Source organism: Mizuhopecten yessoensis, unplaced genomic scaffold (genome assembly GCF_002113885.1).
Source record: "Mizuhopecten yessoensis strain PY_sf001 unplaced genomic scaffold, ASM211388v2 scaffold10565, whole genome shotgun sequence".
In the NCBI taxonomy this organism is placed as follows: Eukaryota; Metazoa; Mollusca; class Bivalvia; order Pectinida; family Pectinidae; genus Mizuhopecten; species Mizuhopecten yessoensis.
The window spans coordinates 460,751-486,417 of record NW_018408610.1 but is presented as its reverse complement, the minus strand read 5'-3'; the positions used below and the strand labels follow the sequence as shown (position 1 = coordinate 486,417).

At 34.4% G+C, this 25,667-nt stretch overlaps 3 protein-coding genes across 3 annotated transcripts; all 3 read left to right on the top strand.

Annotated features, from left to right (window-relative positions):
- Window positions 1-1,341: 1,341 nt before the first annotated feature.
- LOC110461084 (salivary glue protein Sgs-3-like) lies at window positions 1,342-13,805 on the top strand (the record flags this gene model as incomplete). Its single annotated transcript, XM_021514369.1, has 3 exons — window positions 1,342-1,525; window positions 10,642-11,514; window positions 13,561-13,805. Coding segments are annotated over exons 1-3 (1,302 nt in total), but the record flags the coding sequence as incomplete, so codon positions are not given.
- Window positions 13,806-13,973: 168 nt separating this feature from the next.
- LOC110461083 (extensin-like) lies at window positions 13,974-15,098 on the top strand (the record flags this gene model as incomplete). The annotated part of the gene is made up of 2 exons (XM_021514368.1): window positions 13,974-14,082; window positions 14,233-15,098. Coding segments are annotated over 2 exons (975 nt in total), but the record flags the coding sequence as incomplete, so codon positions are not given.
- Window positions 15,099-21,291: 6,193 nt separating this feature from the next.
- On the top strand, window positions 21,292-24,921 carry LOC110461082. The gene is made up of 4 exons (XM_021514367.1): window positions 21,292-21,474; window positions 21,999-22,154; window positions 22,701-22,736; window positions 23,834-24,921. Exons 1-4 carry the CDS (start codon window positions 21,292-21,294, stop codon window positions 23,891-23,893), a joined length of 435 nt encoding a protein of 144 aa, XP_021370042.1. The 3' UTR covers window positions 23,894-24,921.
- Window positions 24,922-25,667: the final 746 nt, after the last annotated feature.

The window sequence follows — 25,667 nt, the reverse complement described above, 5'->3', positions numbered from 1 at the left end:
TTCAATATGTAAAACATTCCTGACCTTTTGTAGCCTATTACAATATTCTGGACACTTAACGAATGATTTGGTTTAGATCTGTGACATATACATCTTCTAAATTTCTTTAATATATATTATATAATTTTTATAGTGGCCTTCTTATTGAGTCCTTGACGACATTATCCATTTTCCGTTTATCGCTAGATTTGACATTTTGTGAAGTAAAATAAATAATTAAGTCATTTTAAGAGTTTTCGACGAAATTATGTGTTATTATTAAGTTAATGACTTAGTAATTATAGTTAGGATCCCTGTCCTGCTGCAAGCAAGCTCTAAACGATTCCACTGTAGGTTTTTCTTACATACAGAAACTTTCCCCTAATTTTGTTTTTTGGTGTAATTGAAGCGCGACTGCACCAGATTTTCGCTCAGTTGCTTGTAGTTTACGTTTTGTTTATTTCATCCTGATTGTTTTATTAAAAATTCAAAGGTACGTTTTTCTTTTCAGAAATGATTTATTAAAACTTTTGTCAATAACATAAGGATTTTCAATTCGTTGAATGAGTTGTCTATCTTTACTGCTGCATGAATACCAATCTCAATCGTGCTTGGATATTTAAAGCATAAAGCATTTAGACGTGTACAGGTTGAAATTATGTTAAGCATTTAATTAATGATTAACTTATGAATGAAATTAAATCAATTAAATACAAGTTATTGCTAAATAAAATGGTTAAAATTAAAGAATATGGTTTTGTTTATCTTTGTCCTGGTGTTGCTAAACGTAAAGACGCCCGTTATGATTAGATGCTGTCTCTAATGGACGCTTGAACGGATGGACTGATATACAGAGTTTAATCTGCTTTTATATCTGCAATAACGCTATAAACACAGCGTCATGATATGTTCACCATATAAACAGTCTTTGTCTTTACCTAAAGTGTCCTTGCACGGGGCAGACGAGCTTATCTCTTAATGAGAACAAATCGGACGTTGGAAACGAAACGGTAAGATGATAAAGCTCCGCGACTGAAAGCTATTAGAGAGTCAAAGATGTTGTTCAAATAGGGACATTTGGTTATTAATTGATCGATAACTTTAAAACTTTGTGTTTATATATTTCAATTACCCGGCTCAACTCAAGATTATGTATATACACATGCAGTTGGTCCCACCACTTACAGTGCAATTTAGTACATACTTTACAATGGAATAGGAAAATGTAAGAGTTCATTATCTGAAATGACTTGAATGTATTTGATAATAATACGGGATTTAGAAACAATTTGTCCTCGACGCATTACTTATAATTATGCAACACTTTTTTCCAACTTATACTAATCACTCTTGTTGGCCTGGATGTTGGCGCGCAGGAGGCCTTTCTGTGGGAGGAAACCGGATAACCTGGAGAAAACCCACGTGATCGGACAGGAAACCACATACCTTTTCACGTCTGATCGGGGAATCGAACCACCGTGCTTTGGTGAAAGGCAGGATCGGTATCCACTGCGCCACCCGACCACTCTAAATGGATCTTACATCAGTATGATTGCTAATACAAGTTATATTTTTGCGAAATTAAACTAGTACTTATTCAACTCCATTACAACTAATCTACCCACAACATTATTATTACTACAACAACATGAAATACAACCAAACCTACTAAACACATACATACTACAATTAAATCTATCACTGACCCACCTGTATTCAATATGACACGTTTTTATACGATGTGTAGCTCAACTACTATTTATTTAAATACTTTTGTAGTGTCATGACCCGTGTTATCTGTTACTAGATTAGTGCGATAATGTCAAGTTAGAAAGGTACAGAGGTGTAGTATATCTAATAGCTTTATAGCTGTGTAGAGTGGATTGCATTTATATCTGTATCCAATTTTATCTTCCTTTAACTTATGTGCAATCATCTTCATGAATATAGCTGACATAATGTACTAATGATTTTGTGTTTTGGAACCATTGAGTTAAACAGAATGGTAATATTAATGTTTTTAAACCGTAAAAATGAGAACGATATTTAGCATATTTCTAATAAATTAGTAATATGAAAGATAAAAATACAAAGCAGAATTATGTATGTGATAATTTTATATTTCTAGTTATATGGTGTGAGGAAGGTAATATGTGAAAATAATATATTTCTAGTAATATGGTGTAGGGAAGGTATGACGTGACTATTATATATTTCTAGTAATATGGTGTATGGAAGGTATGATGTGATAATTATATATTTCTAGTAATATGGTGTAGGGAAAGTATGATGTGATTATTATATCTTTCTAGTATTATGGTGTAGGGAAAGTATGATGTGATTATTATATCTTTCTAGTAATATATTGTAGGGAAGGTATGATGTGATAGTTATATATTTCTAGTATTATATCTTTCTAGTAATATGGTGTAGGGAAGGTATGATGTGATTGTTACATATTTCTAGTAATGTGATTTGGGCAAAACAGGATAGAATAAAATCAAATTTAAAAAGATCATAGGAAGGTGACATGATAGCAATATGATAGAACCAAGTGCCTGTCATCGGATGTAAATATTAATTAGTTGTTTTACATTTCTTACGACAGCAACAACAGTTTAAAGGCATGATGAAGTTAAAGTATAAACAGTGTCCTGCGCTATCTCAATATACAGAAGTGCTACTAGATTACTGTGCACATTTTACACGTTTCTCGTAACACGTGGGTTTTATAACCTTGACCTTTAGTATCCCCGATTCCTTAATTGGTGAAATGATCATATGACTTTAACTATAGTATTTCTGCATCGACGTTCTAAGGGTTGTTTCTAACTTCGTATTTCAAGTTATTATTCAAAACGTTCGAATTATATCTTTGTTGAAAATTATAAACAGAAGAGTAATCAAGATCACCCTTTCAAAAAAAACTGGAGATGAAATCATGTAATTTGCATAGATAAGCGTTATAATCGTTACTCGAACAACATGTTCACTCCTTAATCATATCATGGATCAATTTTTAAAACTATTACGCCACTAAGGATAAAAAACAATGAAAGAGTATGATCTCATGATCGATAGAGCAATCTCATATTTAAAAGGTCGATTAATACTGACGTAGCAGTGTGATCTTAACAAACATTATAACATGTCCTTTACCAGTTAAACGTTATAAATACCGTATAACAGAGTATTTCCGCCGGGACGATATTTTCACGATTTTGCGTGTTTGAAAATGTATTTTATCACACATGCTTATAGTTTTGTTGATGATGTTATAAAGCCTATTCCTATAACAACTTGACAGCTTGACATATGCCAACTGTCCCGTCCTTTCGCGAAAATTAGTTCACTCACATGTCTAGTTCGCGGAATAATGATTTGTGTAAATTTGATTATCTCATTATTGGTCAGAATCGCGAAAATTTAAACCCGCGTCAATAACCCGCTATGCGGTATAACAAGAACCTGTTTATTAGAAATATTGATATTTATCTGAAACAAAAATGTAATTTGCCTATATAATACCTGTTGTTATCGTTAAATAAGCACTTCATGCACCCACCGTGCTAAGGATGAAGGACTTACGCAATGATCTTGTCTGAGTATCATATCATATTTAAGTTAGCTACGCCCTTATTTGGGCATGAATGTCGATACCATATCTATTGATTAAATAGTCATACAATACAAGAGGTTCTCAGCGGGGAAAGTATCCAAACAAAGCAGCCAATTACATTTCTCGCATCAGAAACATTGATATTGCAAATTTATCATTAGCTACAGAATTAACGCATACCTATGTACATAAATATCGATATTGTATAGGTTATACATGTATGCGACAACAATACCACAGCATCAAAAACAAGAACAAAATCAAGTCTGAGAGCCAACTTGAATGACAATAGCGATACAATTTACATATACCTACGACATCTTGGCAACGAAACTAGGAAGGAACCATGAAACTATATTGACTCTGCATGATGTAATTTAGAAAGAATATTTTTTATTGATGATTTCATGTGAGTGTGATGATGCACACAGGTATATGTTAACACAGTAAATCATTCATTAATTACCCACCAGAGATTACTGTTTTCCCAGAGAACAACCTTCATTTTCATCGAAAATTAAAACGCAGAATTTGATACATCTTTTATTCCAAAGTCATGCACTCTGAGGACTAAATATTTCCTGCACAACCAAGAACACCTATCAAAACGGGTCCTGTCAAATATTAGAATAAACGATCTAAGATATAGTTGTCAACTTATGTAATTAAATGTCGGATTGTAATCATGCACAGTTTCCATATCAGAGAAATATACACTAATATCTTCTAGAACATTCTTATTACAGAAACATAGTTTTATAAAATGCTTTCTTGTATGGAAAAATATATGATTTAAATCTACAAATTTCCATTCGCAATATACAGAATGTGCAAGAAATATTTACTTAACTTCAAAAAATGTGCAAGACTTAATATACTTACAAAACAGGCGATAAGTACATACTTCAATTTGCTCTGCATTACCACTATATAACATTACCAAACAAAATAGAATGATATTAGATCATAGTTCAGACATTATTCCCATTGGTGTAGTGATATGAAGAACAATTTCGTGACGTCGTGACTAAATGACGTCGTTTTGACCGACGTCACTATATTAAGTGTATTATTGACGTCACGAAAACAATTGTCGCAATACGCATTCCTCGTGGTAACCAATCCGTGCTACCGGATTAAAAACCCAATTGATCAATGTAACTCGCAACAATGTATGTAGTTATATTGTATATAATGTGAATATCCTCACGGTGGAATATATTGGTTAATGTTTTGAAATTAAATTGATCATTTCGTGTTTATTTTCACGAACTATATGTTTTGCCTGGAACGGTCGCGTGTACTCGTGACGTCACAAGAACAGGTCCCATTGACAGACAGCGCGAAATTTGACTTTAAAATGCGCTAACAGGTTGGAAATATAAGAAAAACCTAAATCAAAAACGGAAATATAAGTATTAAACTGCCTTCTTTGGAAACTTATTCTCCTATAATTCTCACAGGATTGCAGACAAATTGAAAAACGCGGGTAATAAGCCAACTACATCACATTATCTAAGGCTTTTGGTTACTAACTTGTTTTAACTCATTAATAAAAATAATATTTAAAGAAGCTTGAGAATAATTACCCATTTTGTTGCATTTGCACAAACATACTAATATCACGGTATATTTCCCCTGTTGTGTACCTAGATGAAGCTATACTCTCTGATAACGATGAACGAACAAGTACAGATATGATTCATACAATCTTGACGATACGTTTACCTGAACAAGACTGTCGTACAGAGTTGTAAATTTCAAAGGTATTTGTATTTTTAGTCGAGTTCCGAGGAATATTACACCATTAACAGAACTGACCGGGAGGACTTCGCAATGAAAAGTAACTTATTTTTATCTTTATCATGACGAGTTCAATTTCGCTACATCTGTACTCAAGGTGACAGTTCGTAAGATTAAATGTTTTATTTAAAGATAAAAGGCAATGAAACATAGCACAAAAAGGAACAGAGGAAACTATAAGCAAAGGGCAACCGATATAAAAGATATAAATCGATAATGCTCTTTAGGGATAAGAGTTTCACCTATACATTAAAACTTTTCGAACTCAATGTCTTACAAAACATTTCTTAATGGACGGTATTCGTCTCATTCCTAAGGAATACTAGTGTTTTGTCGAAACTTTTATCCACTTCAGGGAGAGTTAAGGCAAACATCTACAAGAGAGGGAAGAAACTTAAGTTATAAATCATGAAACTCGCTTAGGAATCTTCTGCCGAGGATTGAGATACCCAATAAAACCTCGAGGGGTGAATGTTATTTCTATTAACACTGCCGATCATTTCATACATAAAAGGAGCATTGTCCCAACTGCTTTAGTGTATTTTCGAAGTGACGTTAATGCAATCATGACGTGAGATAATTGTATTGATGACGACATGTCATGCAATTGTTATGACTGGGGAATAACTGCGTCTAAACACTAGGGTGAGGCAAGGATATCGCACACCTCTCTGGGGTAGGATATAGAAAAGAACATGTGTATCCAAGAGGTGATATGCTGAATGTCTAGCTAGAGTTGTGGAATCACACAACGTTACACGATGTGCGGTGTGTGCACCATGTGCAAACGATGAAAATCTGTGCGTTAATAGCATATGCAAAATTGTGCGATAACTATCGCACAGTTGTTCGATATAGGTATCTAGGTTTGTATACATATATATTTAAGGAATGGCGGGTCAATAGATACACATGATTATCTAATTATTCAGCAGTAATGGAAACATCACGAACACAAACTGTTTTGAAACGACCTCAATCGACACGTGTGTAGATATACGGTCATTCATATACGTACTTTACTTGCAAATAAATTGTAAACAAAACCGTCTTACCTGTTACCAGTTACCTGTTAATTACCAGGTACCAACTTCATATTTTGTATCACTAGTCCACCGTGAAGGAGGTGTGAAATTTTCCACACAAAGCCTTCCGGATTCTTTTTCATTCCTGAACATCAATCAATCGATCTTACCATTTGGCACTTATGTGCACGTTTTGTTGCACAGTTGTCCGCACTTTGTGCGCGTGATGAGCTGACGAGTTATGCAAGATGTGGGCACGGTAACTTTGGTGCATTGTGCGATCACACAATTGTATTGACTATTTTGACTAACATTTGTTTGTCCGGTCTCTAAGGCGGAGAACAGTGTTAGATACTTTAATGCCCAAGGGTGTAAGAGAGGAATTCTACCCCAGGGCTTTCATATTGGGTAAAACCCGAGTCTTGCCTTAGATAAATGACGTCCATCTTTTACAGCCTTAAGTATTGTTGTTTTAACCATAGCTAGCGAGTCATGATTAAGTTGTTGAATAATTATACTCCATATTTATTGTAGGATTTAATCTAATTAAGTTTTGTTATTATCTTTTTAGGTCAACTTCGTGCAATGTTGTATTTTATGTGTAAGTAATGTTTTAAATACTTAATAAGTCCCTCAAACAACTTTGGTAACTATTTGCTTGGTACGTTTCTAAACATGACTGATGTTCTTCATTTTTTCTTCCTGTTGCTATTTTCCTCTCGCCAAACAGTTTCCGGACATATTCTAAAAAACATATACCGACCAAATAATAACGCAACTCCATATGATCGGTCCCTCTATATGTCTGATTTTATTAAGAAAAATAATGTAAATGTATTTTGACATTTCAAAAGCCTCTCGATGCATCATGTGTGACTACAGGGGATATATTGGAAACTATTGTAACTATGCCCGTTACAATAAGAACTTGCTTCTTTCGATTTCGAACTGTAAATCATGTGTGACATTTGCAACCACCAATGCAATAAACCTTATATGAAGCATGGAAATTAACCGTATGATCTATATTAAAGTTTATAAATATTTCTTATATATTTTACTATATATTTATCAATTCATTTTATTTTGAAAATCTGCTTTACACTTACGTAATGACAACACCACGTGATCACTAAGACAAATGTAAAACCAATATCACAATTCCCTCCATATCAGAGCTAACAAATTGGAAGGTATGGTAGTTTGCACAATAAAGCATCATTGTGTTTACAGAAATAGCTACTAATCTTCTACCAGTCAGTGACACAACTGATACAAAGTTAGCGCTCGGACTCAATATATATTGCGTGTTCCCATAAAAATACTTTCAAGGAAAGAATCGATATTAACAAAAAAGAGAAATACATTGTTAACATTGGAGATTGTCACTCTCCCCTGTAATACATAAGTAATAATTTCCTTTACTGTATTAGGCTAATGCTATTGTTTCAGTAAACAATGGACAATGCATTTAACAGCTATAAGTGTTCAGCTTGCAATTCTATTCTGAAATTGTTTAAGTTTTGTTTCAGCATAAAAGTTTGCCCTTCATTACACAATCCCAGCTATTGGATTATATGATATCATGATACGGATGAGATCAATCAATTTTGTTTCAAGTTGTAGGCCTGGTAGTCTTGATTGTCACGGAAGCCACAACGATTGAAGATCTGGGTAAGCTTATATAATCTTTGTTTTTTGTCAAACTGCCTTATGTATGTATCCTTTGATGGGTACTTGTATAGCCTCTACCTTGATATATACCCGTTGGCATTTTTATCTTCTAATTTCCTAACTGGTGTCAGCTACAGATAAGTATTAGTTTTTCCTTCCACCTCAATTATTTATATCAGACTACTTCATCAATATTTTAATGAAACCTAGTAAGTGTAATCCTAATACAATTTAATCGGTTTTCATAGCACATTTTATCATAATGTGACAATTATCTCTTTTGTATATTTGTTTTCGCTTTTTCTCATAATATCATTTATTAATCACTCGCCAATAATCGCCTTTAGTCTTGATTGATTTTATCTAAAATCTATGCGATTAAGAGGTTGATTTTGAAATTACCTGATGGCGAAGTTTATTGCTTAGAACTCATTAGCATTCAAAAACATAACCGGATGTAGTCGAAAGTTGTATTTTTTACATTTTAAAGTATTAAAACGTAGCTTTACCCTGTTTTGCTCAAAATGTTATGATTTTGAACGATTACTGATCGATCCTAAACTGTCAAAGTGGCATTTGGTGCAGTCAATCGTACTTGTTTGCATTCCTTACTGGCTTACTTGTTTGTTTTTAAAGTTTTTGTAATACTAAATGTAAAATAAGTCTGCAAGTACGGAGCATGAAGTATGAATCTCGGAAAAGATGGAACAATGTTATATTGTTTATGATTTTAGAAGTACAGTTAAGGAATCAAAATGCGTCAATCAGATTATAAATGGTACCGTTGCATCAAAATATTGATGTAAAAAAGGCACTGACTTACGTAAAAATGATACCTTAGCATTTTGTTTTCATATCTGTTAAAAAAAACCAATGTTTTCGCAAAACATGGTTAGTATATTTATACAATTTATCTTTCCACAGAACAATTAATAATGCTAAAATAAGTTATTTAAGTAAACAGTTCTATTTTACTTGCAACTTATACAAATGTACATTTTGCCGTACAGATATTAAATCAACATTCTGCTCTTAACGAATGAGCTCAGGATCTAAACATTGATTTACCACTCAACTGCGGAATGATCTGTGTGGTTTCCGGCGGTGTATGGTTATTTCACTCATCACTGCCTCCCCATTATACGTTGATAACACGATTGCTGAAAGACATTCCACCTCTCCAGACTTTCTAACATACTGCTACTTAATTGATGATCTATTTGTATATTGATTTGTTTTTTAATTCTGTGGCAAAATGTTTAGATAACAAATAACATCGATAGGAAAGATTGTAGTATGTATATATGTATAGGTTACGATATAATGTGAAAATTGGAGGGCGCGAGGGAGAATGTAGGGTACAAAAATAAAACCTGTCTAGTAAGTATGTTTATTTCGTTACAGGGCGACATGTATGATGCCTGTTCAAATGTTTGGGAATGATGATATTTGTAAAAATAAACACAAAAAAGCTCTGAATTAATGGATAAATTATTAAAACAGATTCGCTGAGGAAGGTTGTAGCACCATGTGGACATTAGCGTTTAAACAAGTAACGTCATAGAAAATGAGATATATAATTGAGGATGTTTATTGCATCGTGTATTAAAAGGAAGCAGAAGATGGCTGCTGGAAACCCCTACTCTATGGGCATTACTATTACTCATTTAGTTTGTAGCATTTGAAGGCATATAGCAAACAGGTCCTGTAGATAAACAGTGCAGTTTTAACCATTAATTATATTTAAATACAATGACGTGCTATTTATTTCTTAATCGGTTCATTTCTCATATAAATGTCTTAAACTTAAAATGAAGATAACCTGCACACTAACGGACGAATTTCAGTATGATATGTACAGCATAAATTCTTCTAGTGTTCACATTTCCGCATTTTTGGCAGGAAATTGAGTTGTTATTTTTCAATTACTGTTCTGAAATATATTTGAGAAATGCATCATGTTTATGTATACTCTTTGCTACCCATATTTAGTTAACTGTCACATGTTTGAGGTCATCGTGAGGTCTGTCCTATGTCACAGTCTAAAATTCTCAACATTTTCTTTTAAAACTATGGACAATGCACTTTTCGTAGGAAACTTCCAAGGTCAAAGACATGACAAAATTGTGAATTATATGGTTCTCATTTTCAAATGAATTGAAATAATGGAATGATATTTTGATGTTATAAACTTTAAAGGCATTGACCTTGTGCCAGTCAACACATTTAATCTTTTTTGTACCATATTTTCATTTTTAAGTTAAACGTGGCACACTTGTTTTAAGGATACCTACTACTTAAAGAATTAGTAATACTTATTATATTAGGCTACATATGTATGCAACATAATTGTAGTATTAAGCCACTATATAATTATGTCCATGGCATTTATTGATATACTTTTGTTGGAAATATTCAATTATTACGAAAAAAGTGATGTTCATGATCCAACTATTTAAGTTATTGATTTAGTAAGATGATAAAAGTAAAATAAAACCTGGATTAGACAAATCTATACATGCTCCATATATCTATTTTCAGAAGGATACTGCAATTGCAGTGATTGGACAACAGGAAGTGAAACGACGATAGCTTCAACGACAACAACTACACCGACGACAACATCACCGACGACAACTACACCGACGACAACTACACCGATAACTACACCGATGACAACTACACCGACGACAACTACACCGACGACAACCACACCGACGACAACTACACCGACGACAACTACACCGACGACAACTAAACCGACGATAACTACACCACCGACAACTACACCGACGACAACTAAACCGACGACAACTAAACCAACGACAACTACACCGACGACAACTAAACCGACGATAACTACACCAACGACAACTACACCGACGACAACTAAACCGACGACAACTACACCGACGATAACTACACCGATAACTACACCGACGACAACTACACCGACGACAACTACACCGACGACAACTGCACCGACGACAACCACACCAACGACAACCACACCAACGACAACTACACCGACGACAACTGCACCGACGACAACTAAACCAACGACAACTATACCGACGACAACTAAACAGACGACAACTACACCAACGACAACTTCACCGACGACAACAATACCGACAACAACTACATCGACAACAACTTCAACGGCATCACTTGCAACGGCGGCAGTATCACCGCCTATTTCAAAACGGAAAGGGAGAAATATTACAAGTAATACAACTTTAGTATCTGTAAAGACAGTCGCAACAGCAACGACAACAGCTAGAAGTACTAAAATCGATTGTAGGGAACGGTGTAGAAAGTCTTTCAACTCTAATCCGCCACCAATAATATCACATAGCTCAACCGAACATTCAGCTACACCTCAGCCAACAAAATATCCGTCTCATCCACCGGGTAAGCATTATATTTCCGTTGTTTTAATCAAATTGATCTTCAATTTGATTGTATCTTTGTTAATTCTACGGTTCGCTTCGCCGTAAGAACTTCTAGAGAATATAATTGGTTTTATTGATTAAACTGCTTAAATAGCAATTTTTTTTGCTTGTCTACTCTATACATTAAAACTGAACTAAAATGATTATGATTCTTTTTGAAAATGAAGGCAATATTTATCTTTACGATCACCAACACCATGAACTTATAGTTCGACCACAATGACCCGTCGTGTTGACTTTTGATTACCGTACTGATAACAGGCAAATCAATACTCAGATAAGTAGTTTCAAAAATGCACAATTTGTTTATGAGCAATGACTTAATAGTTATCAGTTTCAGCAGTATTTATCTTTATTGATGATTTTTTTTTCATTTCTTCACTGTTTGTACTACTTTTTCATACAATTTCATTCCATTATGATCAACCATCGTCGCTTTATATAAACAAAATCACCTGTATATTCGATTAATTATGAAGACCATTTTATATATCGGTTAAAGTGACAACAGGTATTAGTACGTGTTAACTTTGCTCGTTATACCTGAACAACAATGAAAAGGTTGGTAATCCTGTACCAATAATGTGGTCAGTATGAAAAATCAAAGGAAAAGTCAACACGACAGGTCATTTGTGCCTGACAATACTGACTTACGTGACATTTCGACATAGTTTGTTGTTTTGATGCTAAATATAGTTTCGGATCGTTCATTTCTAGTCGGGTCACACATACGTCATATCTTATATTTAATTGTTTCTTTTTGGTTATCATTTGTATTTCACGAATACGGCAGTATACCTATATGTTACAGGTTTTTTTGAAGTGAAATTATGAACATATTACTACATAAACAAGATATGGGCTTAGTTTCATTTTTCAATAAGGTCAAGCTTGAAAAAGACGCTGTAAACTATTTTGAATTGGCTGCACAACGCCATTTTGACGTTTTCTATTATTGGATTATATTTGCTAACAGACTTTCTTTATTTCCTCCTTGTGGTAGAGAATGTACATGGATCATGCCTTATCTTGTGCTTACATCAAATGTAGAATATACATTGTATACATAATCATAGTAAATGTTCATCTCTGAGATCATTACAGGTATCAGATCGGCAATATTCATCATCAGTAGGGCCCACCTGTCTCGATTCAGTTGAATATCGTTTAAACTTCCGAGTACATATTGACACTGTCTTTCATCTGGCAGGTGATCAAATTTAACATAATCTGATACGTCTAAGAAATTGACTAAAAAGACAGTCCGCAAGTGACATCACCAACCACAACCTAACATTTACAAAAGCTTATATTCAGTGTTGAGGACAGTCAACTGACGTTTAAAACCCAGAACAAACGTATATATGGCAACTCAATCTAATCGTCAGTATTACACAAATTGTAGATAGGTAAAATCTGCTCACCTAAATATACATAATGAAAGATATAAACATTGTATTTCCTTTAAAAATAGCCTGCATTTTTTTGTATTTAACTTCTACTCTTGAACTCCGTCAAGTTAGAAGATGAAAACACCACTGAATAAAAACAATATCCGGAGCCTTGATTAAATCAAAGGAATAATTATATGTTAGCTAGGAAACACGTTGTGATATGCAGAAGGAGTGAATTGAAAACTAACGTCTATTCATAATCAGTTATCCTAACAGAGGAAATGGAAGTATTAACCTAAAAACCACAGAGATCACATGAATAGATTATGGTATTTTAACATATTTTTGTGCATATTTGCATAAGGGATGGCGGGTGACATCGATAAAACAGAGTTTCTTACCCTTCCGAAAAAAACTGTTTCATTCTTCTTGTACTTTATTTCCCCTTACTTTCATCGATGTTTAGTTCTACTTTCGGTTTTGTTGACACTTTGGTATGCTCTTGTTGTTGTTCATCTGTCTGTTTAAAAGAGACAAATACTCGATTCTATGGCTTAATATATTTAGATATAGATGATTGTAGAGTTTTGAAGACGGCTTTGATATTTCAGCAACAGCAACTTCAACGATGCTAACTTCAACAACAACAACTTCAACGATCACACCTACACCGAAGATAGCTACACCGAATACAACTACACCACCAACTCCACCGACACCAACTTCAACGATCACAACCGAAAATAACTACACCGACAACAACGACACAACCACACAACCAACTACAGAACCACCAACTACAGAACCAACTACACCACAACCAACTACAGAACCAACTACACCAACAACTACACCACCACCAACTACACCAACAACTACACCAACAACTACACCAACAACTACACCAACAACACCACAACCAACTACACCACAACCAACAACACCACAACCAACTACACCACAACCAACAACACCACAACCAACTACACCACAACCAACTACATCACAACCAACTACACCAACAACTACACCACAACCAACTACACCACAACCAACAACACCACAACCAACAACACCACAACCAACAACACCACAACCAACAACACCACAACCAACAACACCAACAACAACACCACAACCAACAACACCACAACCAACAACACCAACAACAACACCACAACCAACAACACCACAACCAACAACACCAACAACTACACCACAACCAACTACATCACAACCAACTACACCAACAACAACACCACCACCAACTACACCACAACCAACAACACCACAACCAACTCCACCAACAACTACACCACAACCAACTACATCACAACCAACTCCACCAACAACTACACCACAACCAACTACACCAACCCCAACTACCCCAACAACTACACCACAACCAACTACACCAACAACAACACCACAACCAACTACACCACAACAAACAACACCACAACCAACTACACAACAACCAACTACAGAACCAACTACACCAACAAATACACCACCACCAACTACACCAACAACTACACCACCAACTACACCAACAACTACACCACCACCAACTACCCCAACAACTACACCAACAACTACACCAACACCACCACAACCAACTACACCACAACCAACACCACCACAACCAACTCCACAACCAACTACACCACAACCAACAACCCCACAACCAACTACCCCCACAACTACACCACAACCAACAACACCACAACCAACAACACCACAACCAACAACACCACAACCAACAACACCAACAACTACACCACAACCAACTACACCAACCCCAACTACCCCAACAACTACACCACAACCAACTACACCAACAACTACCCCACAACCAACTACACCACAACCAACTACACCACAACCAACTACAGAACCAACTACACCAACAACTTCACCAACAACTACACTAAAACCATCTAAACCATCAACTACACCACCAACTACACCACAACCAACTACACCACAACCAACTACACTAAAACCAACTACATCGACAACAACTACACAACCAAATGCATCGACAACAACTACACCACCAACTACAATTTCAACAGCAACATCTTCACCTAAGCCAACAACATATCCGTCCCATGAGCCAGGTAGGCAACATATTTCCGTTGTTTAATCAAATTGCTGTTCAATTTGAGTTTTATTTGTTAATTTTAGGTCAACTTCGACCATAAGAAGAATATAGTATAGAGAATTTAATTGTTTATATTGAACAAACTGCTTAAAAAGCTTACATGTGTCTATACATTAAAATGAACATTAAGATATATAGATTTGTTGGTTACTTTGACATAAGATGCTCATATAACTAACGAATTCATTACCTTCGGTATTCAGTAGTATACTAGAATAATGAAATTAGTTCAATATTTAATATTATTGACGAACATTAGGTATATATTGTACAATCGTAGATAGATTAACGAACACGCTCTCATCATGTATATATATGTATTTGACATGACTACGATTGTTTTAGCAGCGTGAAATACCTTATAATCGTTTTTATTTATTCGAAACAAACCCATTTAACTCTCAACGTACCCAAACAATTTCCTTTCTTTCCCTATGCTTTACTTACAAATAATGTTTGCGTCCTCACATTGCCAAACTCATTGATGGAATTGGTAAGTAATTTGTTTTTATATGCATTTTATATTGGAGATATACCGGTAAGTGATTTCTTTTTCATTTCACTTAAAATGCAGACATTAACACCAATTAAAAAAACGGACAAGAACGGTAAGCTAGCGATACTACGCCATAAAATGTGCGGAAACAGAATACAATTATAAGTTGCCATACAATGATTACATATAGATGTGTAAAAGTGTTTGTTTGTTTGTTTGTTTGTGCTTACGCCCTATTAACAGCTATGGTCATTTAGGGACGTGCCATGTTTTGTTGGTGGAGGAAAGCCTGTATTCCCGGAGAAAAACCACCGGCCTACGGTCAGTACCTGGCGACAGCCCCACGTAGGTCTCAAACTCGCGACCATGTAGTGGAAGGCTGGTGGTAGCAGATGGTGTCAGACGAAGCGTATTGAAGTTTATAATTAGTGTGCTTAATGGGAAAACAATGAACGTAGTGCCAAGTGTGTTAGAAGTGGGAAGGAACGTTTTTTTTTGTGTCTCTATTGGCAAAAAGAACATGACATTAGGTTTAAACTCTCGACCTATCGTTCTCAGCTCTACACCAAATGTCATGTCCTAATTGTAATATAGACCCTAAAATGCACACTATTCCCTTATTCGATAACTCCATGCGTACAACAACGTCAAAAAACAGGCAATAACGATCAATGAAATATTCGAAATGAAATTGTGATTACTGTTAAAGTGTAAAAATGTTGTGTTTCAGAGAGAAATGAAATGTAAAGCTTACCCACCAGTGAAAAAACAGTGATTTACAGATACAGTGCAAAACAATTAAGTCCAAACGCAGTAAAAACGTAAATCTTACAAATGTCTAGATTTGGGAGAGGACGAGCTGTTGCTCTAATTTTTCAAGGTCAATTACAAGGTAGTATCGCCGAGCAGTTTGGTGTTCAGGCGTCATCTATTTCGAATAAATTAAAAATGCACGCTGTAAGGAAAATGACCTTAGGCCCAATAAGCGATTAACAGACCAAACATAAATGGATGGCCACGCGTAACGTCGCGACATCTCAGAAACCATCTTCAAACGACAACAGAAACTTCGGACAATATCAATGGTAATCATGGACTTTAAGTGTGCCCGAGAACTGTCCGAAATCGGTTGTGCGTTTTCAGCTTAAAGCGACGCCGTCCAAACGTTATACCGCAAATTAATCAAAGGCTATATCAACGCCGTATGCAGTGTTGCCGTGTACATGCTCGAAATGTGTATAGCTTGACTGATTGGATGCGTGTCTCGTTGTACGGTTTTCTGGTCCGATAGCCGCTCACATGTCATCCGACGTCGCGGTGAATGAGATGCCTATGCAAGCGGTAGGGAAAATGAACAATCCGGAGGAGAGATGATTTGGTTTGTGGAGGTAGTTCTCATGGTGTTAAAACCCCCTTAGCTGTCATCCAGGGCAATCTCACCGCTGTTAACTTGTCAAGCATATATATTTTCATTTACGAAACGAGCTATACAAGTAAACACTGTTTTAGCGCAGATGTATTCCCTAGTTTGTCAGCTATTTAGGATAGACTCAAAGCTATCTAGCTTAATCCAATGGGTATCTATGTTTATTTTAGCAAAGGTTCAATCGGATAAACCTCCGGTTTAAATATAGCACCGACTCCATCATTTAACGTCCACGACTAACGGAAGATTATTCAACTTGTTCGGTGCGTGTTGGAAACAATTTTCCGTTAAAAGTTGATATTGACAAGACACGGACGGCAATGGTAAATGGTACGTATGAATATATTCCTTCCCAGTCCATCCATTGTCCAAATATATAACGAAAATAAATGCTGTCATTTATTTCTGTCCCTCCTTTTGTGTCTGTGTTTTTAAATTTCCTGTTGTTGCCTTTTTATCGATTTGGATTTCCTATTTTGGCATACGATGTCGGCGCTATTGTGTATCAAGTATATGGAGTATTCACCGGTTACATGTCTGTTCGTTTGATTTTACATTTTGTATTGTTTTACAACCAGCACATTTTAAATTTAATTTGTCGGTTACATTGTTTGTGAAGCGCTTCCTGATGTGTCTGTTATAGCTTGTCAATAGGTTTTTTATCAAATACATTCGAAGCTAGTATCGAAAGTGTAATATAACATTGCCATTTATTCAATATCTCTACTAATATATGTTATTATTTATACCTGACATAAAATTGTATCAGTAATCTTAAGATGTAATGGTAATTATTGTTGTTGAATATTATCTTTTAAAATAAATAAGCATTCTGACAAAAATATTCTATATATACCTAGTTTTTATACCTTATTAATTAATTATCTTTTGTTTTATTTCTAGCAACAACAAGAGTATTCACGGCACCATGTAAAGCGTTCCAAGTCAACTGATCACACGATACAGGGAAGTTTGTTTGCAGCCATAAATGTAATACAAATAACATATGCTCTAAGAACGGAGAATGCTTTGTGGACACACAAGGAACCGTCAGATGCAGGTAAGGCGTGTTAAAGAGACTATTCAGTCAAATGACAACCTGAAAATCGAAACGATACTGAAAATATATATCCTCTAACGAATTTTAAAGTAGTTGATAATGACATGACCTGAAGGTAACGTTCAGTGCGGTCAGTTTCATTTTTTTGGGAATGCCGGTGATAAAAATTGCTACGACCCAAATAGCGCAATATCCGTGTCTTTCAGTGAAAAATAAACATGTACAGTACCACGCTGCTGACCGACAACTAAGTGTCAATTATGAGTCTGAGTTAACTAATACACTGTTTATCGATAGCAGGCATTATAAGTATCATAATATATAAATCTACTCATTTTTTTCTGATTTCATTAGAGAATGCACGCACTGAGAGGGTAACGCTGGAAAAAATCTAACCGCAGAAAATGCATTATCAATACAATGTAGGTTTAATGTGAAAAAGATTACTCACTTATTACGACGATTGAGATTGGAAGATGCTTTTGATTAAAAATAATGCCTGTACTTGTATTCCAAAGAAACTAAGTGAATAAAGCGAGAATGAACTTTTTCTCCTCGGCTGGCAAACATAGTTTACGGACAGCTGCCGCTAAAATGTATTTGAACAGTGGGAGATTTCTTCATTTCTGATTAAAAACACAAGGACTTGATCTTTTGTTACAGTTGTATTAGGACATGAACTAAAGTTTTCAGAGTGATTTGACATGTTTTAGGTGTTTAGATCAACTGTCGGTAGAAAAGCCAGCCCAAAAGCTGATATATATCAGAAGGGTGGAAAGCTGTCGATGTCGAAAAATCGACCCAACCTAATTTTCTTGCATTACATACTTCATTTCTAGGTGAAGTACAAAATGTTTAGTTCCGTTGGAAAGATGGATATTTTTTTTTAAAACCCTTCTTTATTTACGTCCAATGTATCTCGCGATACTTGATCTCCGTTGCTTCCCAAAATACACGCCATTTGCGAGTTTCAAAGTTTTTCGCAGTCATAGAGCCACTTTTTGCTTATTTGTGAGGTGAACGTCAGCCACGTGCCGACACCCATTGTGTGTTTGGCAGCCAATCAACACCACATGTTTCGGAAGTGGCTGCATTATGATGTTTTCTTGCAAAGGTGTGTCATTCAAATATATCATAAATGCCATACAAAACCAGTCCAATGCTTTATATCAGTTTACGAATTTACGTTTAAAGGTGAGAATGGTGACGTTCATCTACCTTTTATAGTGTAATAACGCTTCATGTCGTAGTTAATTTGTTATTCAAGACCTTGATCCGAATTTCATTTTTTCTGTGAAAGATGTCAATTATTGACGGTAAGTTTTATGGTCGTCATCATGTTTCTTACTAAGTGTATATTTCGCTAGCTAAGATGAATACGTTCCTCCATTTTTTTAGTGAAGTATTAATGAAATGTATATTCTTATTTTCAAAGATTGCACTATATAAAACATATTTACACAAACATGACATATGCATATCAATGAAGACTTTGGACAAGCTTTATGGTTCCAATAATAATATTATTTTGTGTCCTTGTTCCGTATGAAGGTCTATATCTGTTTACTTTGCTCATTAACGTGCCATAATGTTTCGTTGTCATTCCCCAGTTCTCTGAACACGTGACGTAATTTGGATTTGACTTTTATTTACATTCAGGTTGTCGTCGATGAAACACCTTCTGGCTTTCCTTGTATTTTTCAATGGTCACCATGTAAATCTTTTGTTTATATCTTTGCACCGGTTTTATCGATTTGTGTTTCAAATAACGGGTTTATTCCCGATTCTGTATTCTCGTGTTGTATTTTTTTTCGAACAGATGCCTAGAAGATTCCACGTATGTTTATAAAGGTGACACATGCGAAGAGAAGGTAATGGTTTTCTTTAGCGGGAAAAACACAGCCATCATAGGCGCCTCTGCAGGGGCTGTCACAGCATGTCTTCTTCTACTTTTTATCTTCCTGGGCGCTAGGTGGAGACCCAAACGAAATGGAAAAACTACTGAGAAATTATTAAAATATCAGATATTGGTGATAAGATGTTATTTATTAAAAAATAGCCCCATGCTAGTTTTTAGATACTGTTCGTCGAAATCAATATGTACGCTAAAGGAAGTAAATTTGGCAAATTCAAGTTCAAATTCAAGTTCAAGCCCATGGGCACATTTTAACAAATTGATAAAAATGTAGTTTTTTTTATTTAGAATGTCTGTTTCATATATTGTAATAGAGTAAATAACAAAAATGGAACTTGCATGCCATGTGTCGAAAGATTCACGGGTTATCCGAATCGAAATGTTGTGAATCATGTACATTATTACGTCAGGTCGGTATTTGTTTTGTCTGACTCGTTCAGTGAAATTTGAGAAATTAAAACAATCTATGCGGGACTATGCAAAAATCTTTAGAACAGTGGAATATGTTGTCATTTGTTTACTATATCCTACATAATGTGCGACCGCCTTTTGCTTCCAGTTCTTTTATTGTCGTTATGAATTAATTTGTTTTCCGGTCATTTTTTTACACTTAAAGTGAAAAGCTGTCCGATCCAGAAGAAGTCAGGAGGAGTAAATCAAAGATCAAGAGCTTGCCTATGGATGGTATGAGGAAGACCAACCATATGTACTGTCCCCATAGAAGTAACCACCAGTAAGAAAGACACGGTAACTACTACCCCGGGGAACGCTCGGACAGGGATAACATATACGAGGACGAGCTGGCTTATGATGACGGAAGGTACTACAGGGTGCTCAACGATCCCAAAAGTAGGTCAAAGGTCAGTTGTTTACTTATTTTTGATAATATCATTACCAAATGCCATTGCCCTGACCGTCCATTATATTTGTAGTCAAGATATGAATTAAATATTTATATATGATTGACACATACATTGATTTATCTCTCCTATATCATCTGCTATATGTAGACTTGGGAGTTATGCTCCTTATAATATATAATTTGCATCAATATTTTCTAACGAACCGTTTCATCTTTGTCTTTGTCATGTCAACCTAAGGAGAGAAATTATATAGGCCTAGCCTGCTGTTCAATCCTATTGTTTACTCAATAAAATATGATGAAATGAAATGGATGTGGCTAGAACTAAATGAAAAAAATCAGTGTATTTTCAAAGTGAAAAACTGCCCGACCCTGAAGAGATAAGGAAGGATAACTCCCAGATCGAGAACGTGCCGATGGATGGTATGGGGAAGACTAACCCGATGTACCGTCCACTTAACAGTTACCACCAGCAGGGAAGACACGATAAATACTACCCCGGGGAACGCTCGGACAGGGATAACATATACGAGGACGAGCTGGCTTATGATGAAGGAAGATACTATAGAGTGCTCAACGATCCCGAAAGTAGGTCAAAGGTCAGTTGTTTACTTATTTTTGATGATACCATTACCAAATCGGATTGCCCTGACAGTCCATTACATTTGTAGTCTGTTTGCGGATACTCATACATTCTACAAATAATCAACATATTTATACACTATAGTTGAATTAGAACATACTACTCTTACTGATACTTAGCTAAAGTAAGCAAAATTGCGTTATCATGTTAAGTTTGAGTCCTACCCGATAAATGACAAAAGATCTTTTCAATAATTCTAAAGGTTTACATCATTTCAATCTAATACATATGTAGTGTTATATTTCATTATTTCAAGTGAATCAAAGAGTGCCAACATAGCTACATGTAACTCTAATTGGCCTAATGCCAACATACGAGAAAAATCCAGCGAAAACCAAAACAAAAGGAAAAAGAGCAATTTCTTGAAATAAGGGTGGCACTTGAAACAATTTTCACCAAACAATAATCTCATAATTAACTTTTGTGCGTCAGAAACTATATATATATTTACTAAATCACCTATAATATTACTCATTTTAGGCATTGGTGTACCAACCCTCTAACATGTCGAGTCCTGAAAAGAGAACAGAAACTACGTCTCAAGTTGAGGATCTCGCTTCCAAGCCTCCATCATATAATAGGAAACAAGAGATGGAGCATCATCCCTTTCACGATATGGTCAACACAGAACAGCCGGTAATTCAAATTCATACAATAGTGTTATTAGTTAGAAACTTAGATTAATAATATTAATGTTTAGAATATGAAATAAATCATATGTGAATGCTCCAGGGGGATCTAAATCGTGAATGTTTAAGTTCTTCAATGGAACATGATGTTAATATTAATGATATTCCGTTTGCGTTCTAGCTAAACGAGGTGAATAGCAAAATGTAATATACCACACTGCATGAAAGATGCCCCGCCATCGAACAAATGGTACAATGAAAGTAGTTGTGGCGAAATTATCTAGGTTTGTGCTGAGAACAATAGGATACAAGTATTATTTGTATACTAGTCTTGTGATTATTATGATGAACTTGAGTAGTTCCCTTCAATGGTTCATTTTATAAAATTTATTAATAAGAAGGTAATTTCAAAGGATATGTTTTTCTCGTTAAGCTAAGTGTATGAAACAAAAAATCATTCTTAATATTGATACTATGTTCCTCTTTTCTGAAATAGTTATGCGTTTATTTTTGAGATGATATAATACAAAATTACTCCTTTGTGTCATTTCAGTACGCAATCAGACGACCGCAGCTCATAAGAAATGCGGTAAGCACATATGGGTAAATATAACTTTTTGTTTTATTTTGACATCGTTAGTGGTATCCCGATATCGTACCGGCAACAAATACTTCCAGTATACACATCTGTATAATATTTTCGTATAACCTAAGGATTTTAAAAAAGAACTTTTGGACAAGTTTTTCTTAACAGCTAGCTTTACGCCCCACTTTTTCTACTTATACATCTGAAGCTGATTAAAGTATTTGTATGAACCTCACATTTCCATCATTTTACTAATAGCACTGCAATGTTATAACGAGAAATAACGCCAAACAAATAATTGGCTGATTTACGGATTTCACGAAATTAAAATGATATTTTGCTTTCGCCGGTGATATTGCCGGTACGATATCGGGATACCCCTCACATATGAACATATGAAAACACAGATATTCGTAGTGGTTTTTTTTTTCATATCAAAAATACATTTTACATAATACTCTGTATACTTAGAATATCATGGACGATGTCATGATGTTTATATCAATCACAAATATCCCTAATGTTTCAACCAACTACAAGGATTTGACTGATAATTTTAATTAATTTATTTTCTTTCTGTCTTTTTCTTTGATGAATAATACATACTGAGTTATGTATTTTAGCATAGTGATATATTTTCATTGGAATGAAATTTAAAACGACTTGAAACAACAATTCAATAAAAACATAAAACGAGGTATTGTGATCGTTTCTATGCTAAGTAGTTATTATAATCAATTTTCAATTAATGAAGCATTCATTTATTATTAATCTGTCATTATTAATAAGATAATTGTATCGTTTTAATGCTCATCATGAGATTTAATCATTTTACAATTGCTGAAATACTTATAAATGGATAATTTAAAAAAAGATTAATTCCTACGATAGAAATAGTAAAAATTAATTTCGGTTTAATATGGGTATCTATCATTACTAACGTCGGATTATACAAGTTAGTTTCTTCAGCGTTGCCACATTGTTAAGAGTTAAATGATATATGTTGTAGCAATGTTCATAGCTTTGGTCAAATAGAGATAGATAAAGTTTATCATGTATCACATACTGAAACTTACATTGTGGTTATATTGCTTTTTCAGATACCGATAAATAGACTGACGTCAGACACAGTTCAGAGTGTACCACATGGAAAGTTTTAAAAAATATCTTCGAAAATAATTTAGTATGCTTATCCGCTTCAGGATTGAGAATTGATTTAAATATGTAATTCCAACATATGATCAGGTTGTTATGTGTTAAATATAACCTCTTCTGAGGTGAAGCTCTGAATAGACTTTTTGTGTTTATCCTTATAAATTAAACTACACATTTGAAAGACAGTCGTTTATACTGTCAATTATTTATGTTTTGCATGTGCTTTATTTCTTGAACTATGACGCAATATTTTGCTACATATGTAGCTTTTTTTTTTTTAGATTTGCAAACTTTCTAGTGATTAAGGTTGTAATTCAGATGTGCGAGAAATAGTCAAATAGGCAAATACCTGTGCTTGCAAATCAACCCAAAATAATATTCTCGTAAAAAATAAGCGATTTACATCAGCAATACTTTGGAGAAAAAGCTCATATAAAGCAACTTATTTAATCTGACTGATTATAAAATGAGTACGTAGTATATTGGCTTTTATGAACTACATGTAAGCTTAAATTGAATTAATAATATAGATTGTCTCAAAGGTACTGTTGATTCATTCATTGTTATAGTTTTGATGCTCAAAATTAAAACATATTGCACAGATCTTTTGTGAATCGTGAGATCAAAACATTGCTCCTTGCGGGGCAAGAAGTGGGTGAAATTATATCTGTCACATATCAATAATTTGAAAATTGTTTTGCACTGAAGCAAGAGTATATTACAGAAATAAAAGCATTAAAAATGTGTAGTTGTATTAAGTTAATTCAGTTTGTGTGAGTTTTAACATGACTACATGTCAGCATTTAAAAAATATTTTTTGATGTTTTGTTGAAATCGTTGTGTGATTTTTAATACGGTAACATGTAATGTATTTTAAAACAATGAGTATTTTTTGTTGATTTGTTGAAACCTTTGTGGCGATTTAATTTCTTTGAATGACCATATGAGTATTTAATACTCTTGAAAATATGTGTAATTATTATGCTTTTGTTTCAATTTTTGCTATATTTTTTTTGTTTTAATTTTTTTTTGCTCTTTTTGTCTTATTATCTTGTTCTTTAAACATCATTTGTGCGTTTATCTTAAAGATAGGAAAGATGTGTAGGGAATGTCTTTGTAAAATATAACGGTGACCGATCTATACCTTTTTGGTATGATGCATAGCATAACTCATAATACAAATTTCTACATACAATTTTATAACCATATATATCAAGTAGTATAATTTTATGTAATTTGTTACTATATATATATCTACATGATAAAAAGAACAGATACTGGTTAAAGATGCATAATATTTTATTTGGTTTTATTTACAGTTACATGTTTTGATGTTTTGATATGAAAGAATTAACATATGTCAGATCTATGAAATAGAATTCTGCGCATTCTAGTGCCACAATTTAAAACATAAATCAGATTAAATGGATCAAACACACAGATAGTATGTAACCAAAAAGTTTTCATAAAGTCACTGTTGACTCCACTGAAATAAGAATACTAATGCCATTTTAGAAGTAGATTTGTTGGTAACAAACGCATTATAATTCAGGCGAATCAAGCGGTAGTTTAACAATTTTTCATTGTTCATACAAAGTAGAGGGAAGCCACCTTTCAAAATATATGTAAAACCTTCCTGACCTTTTGTAGCCTATTATAATATTCTGGAAACTTCACGAATGCATTAGATTAGATCTGTGACATATTCATCTTCTCATTTTCTTTAATATATATCATATAATGTTTATAGTGGCTTTCTTATTGCGTCCTTAACGACAT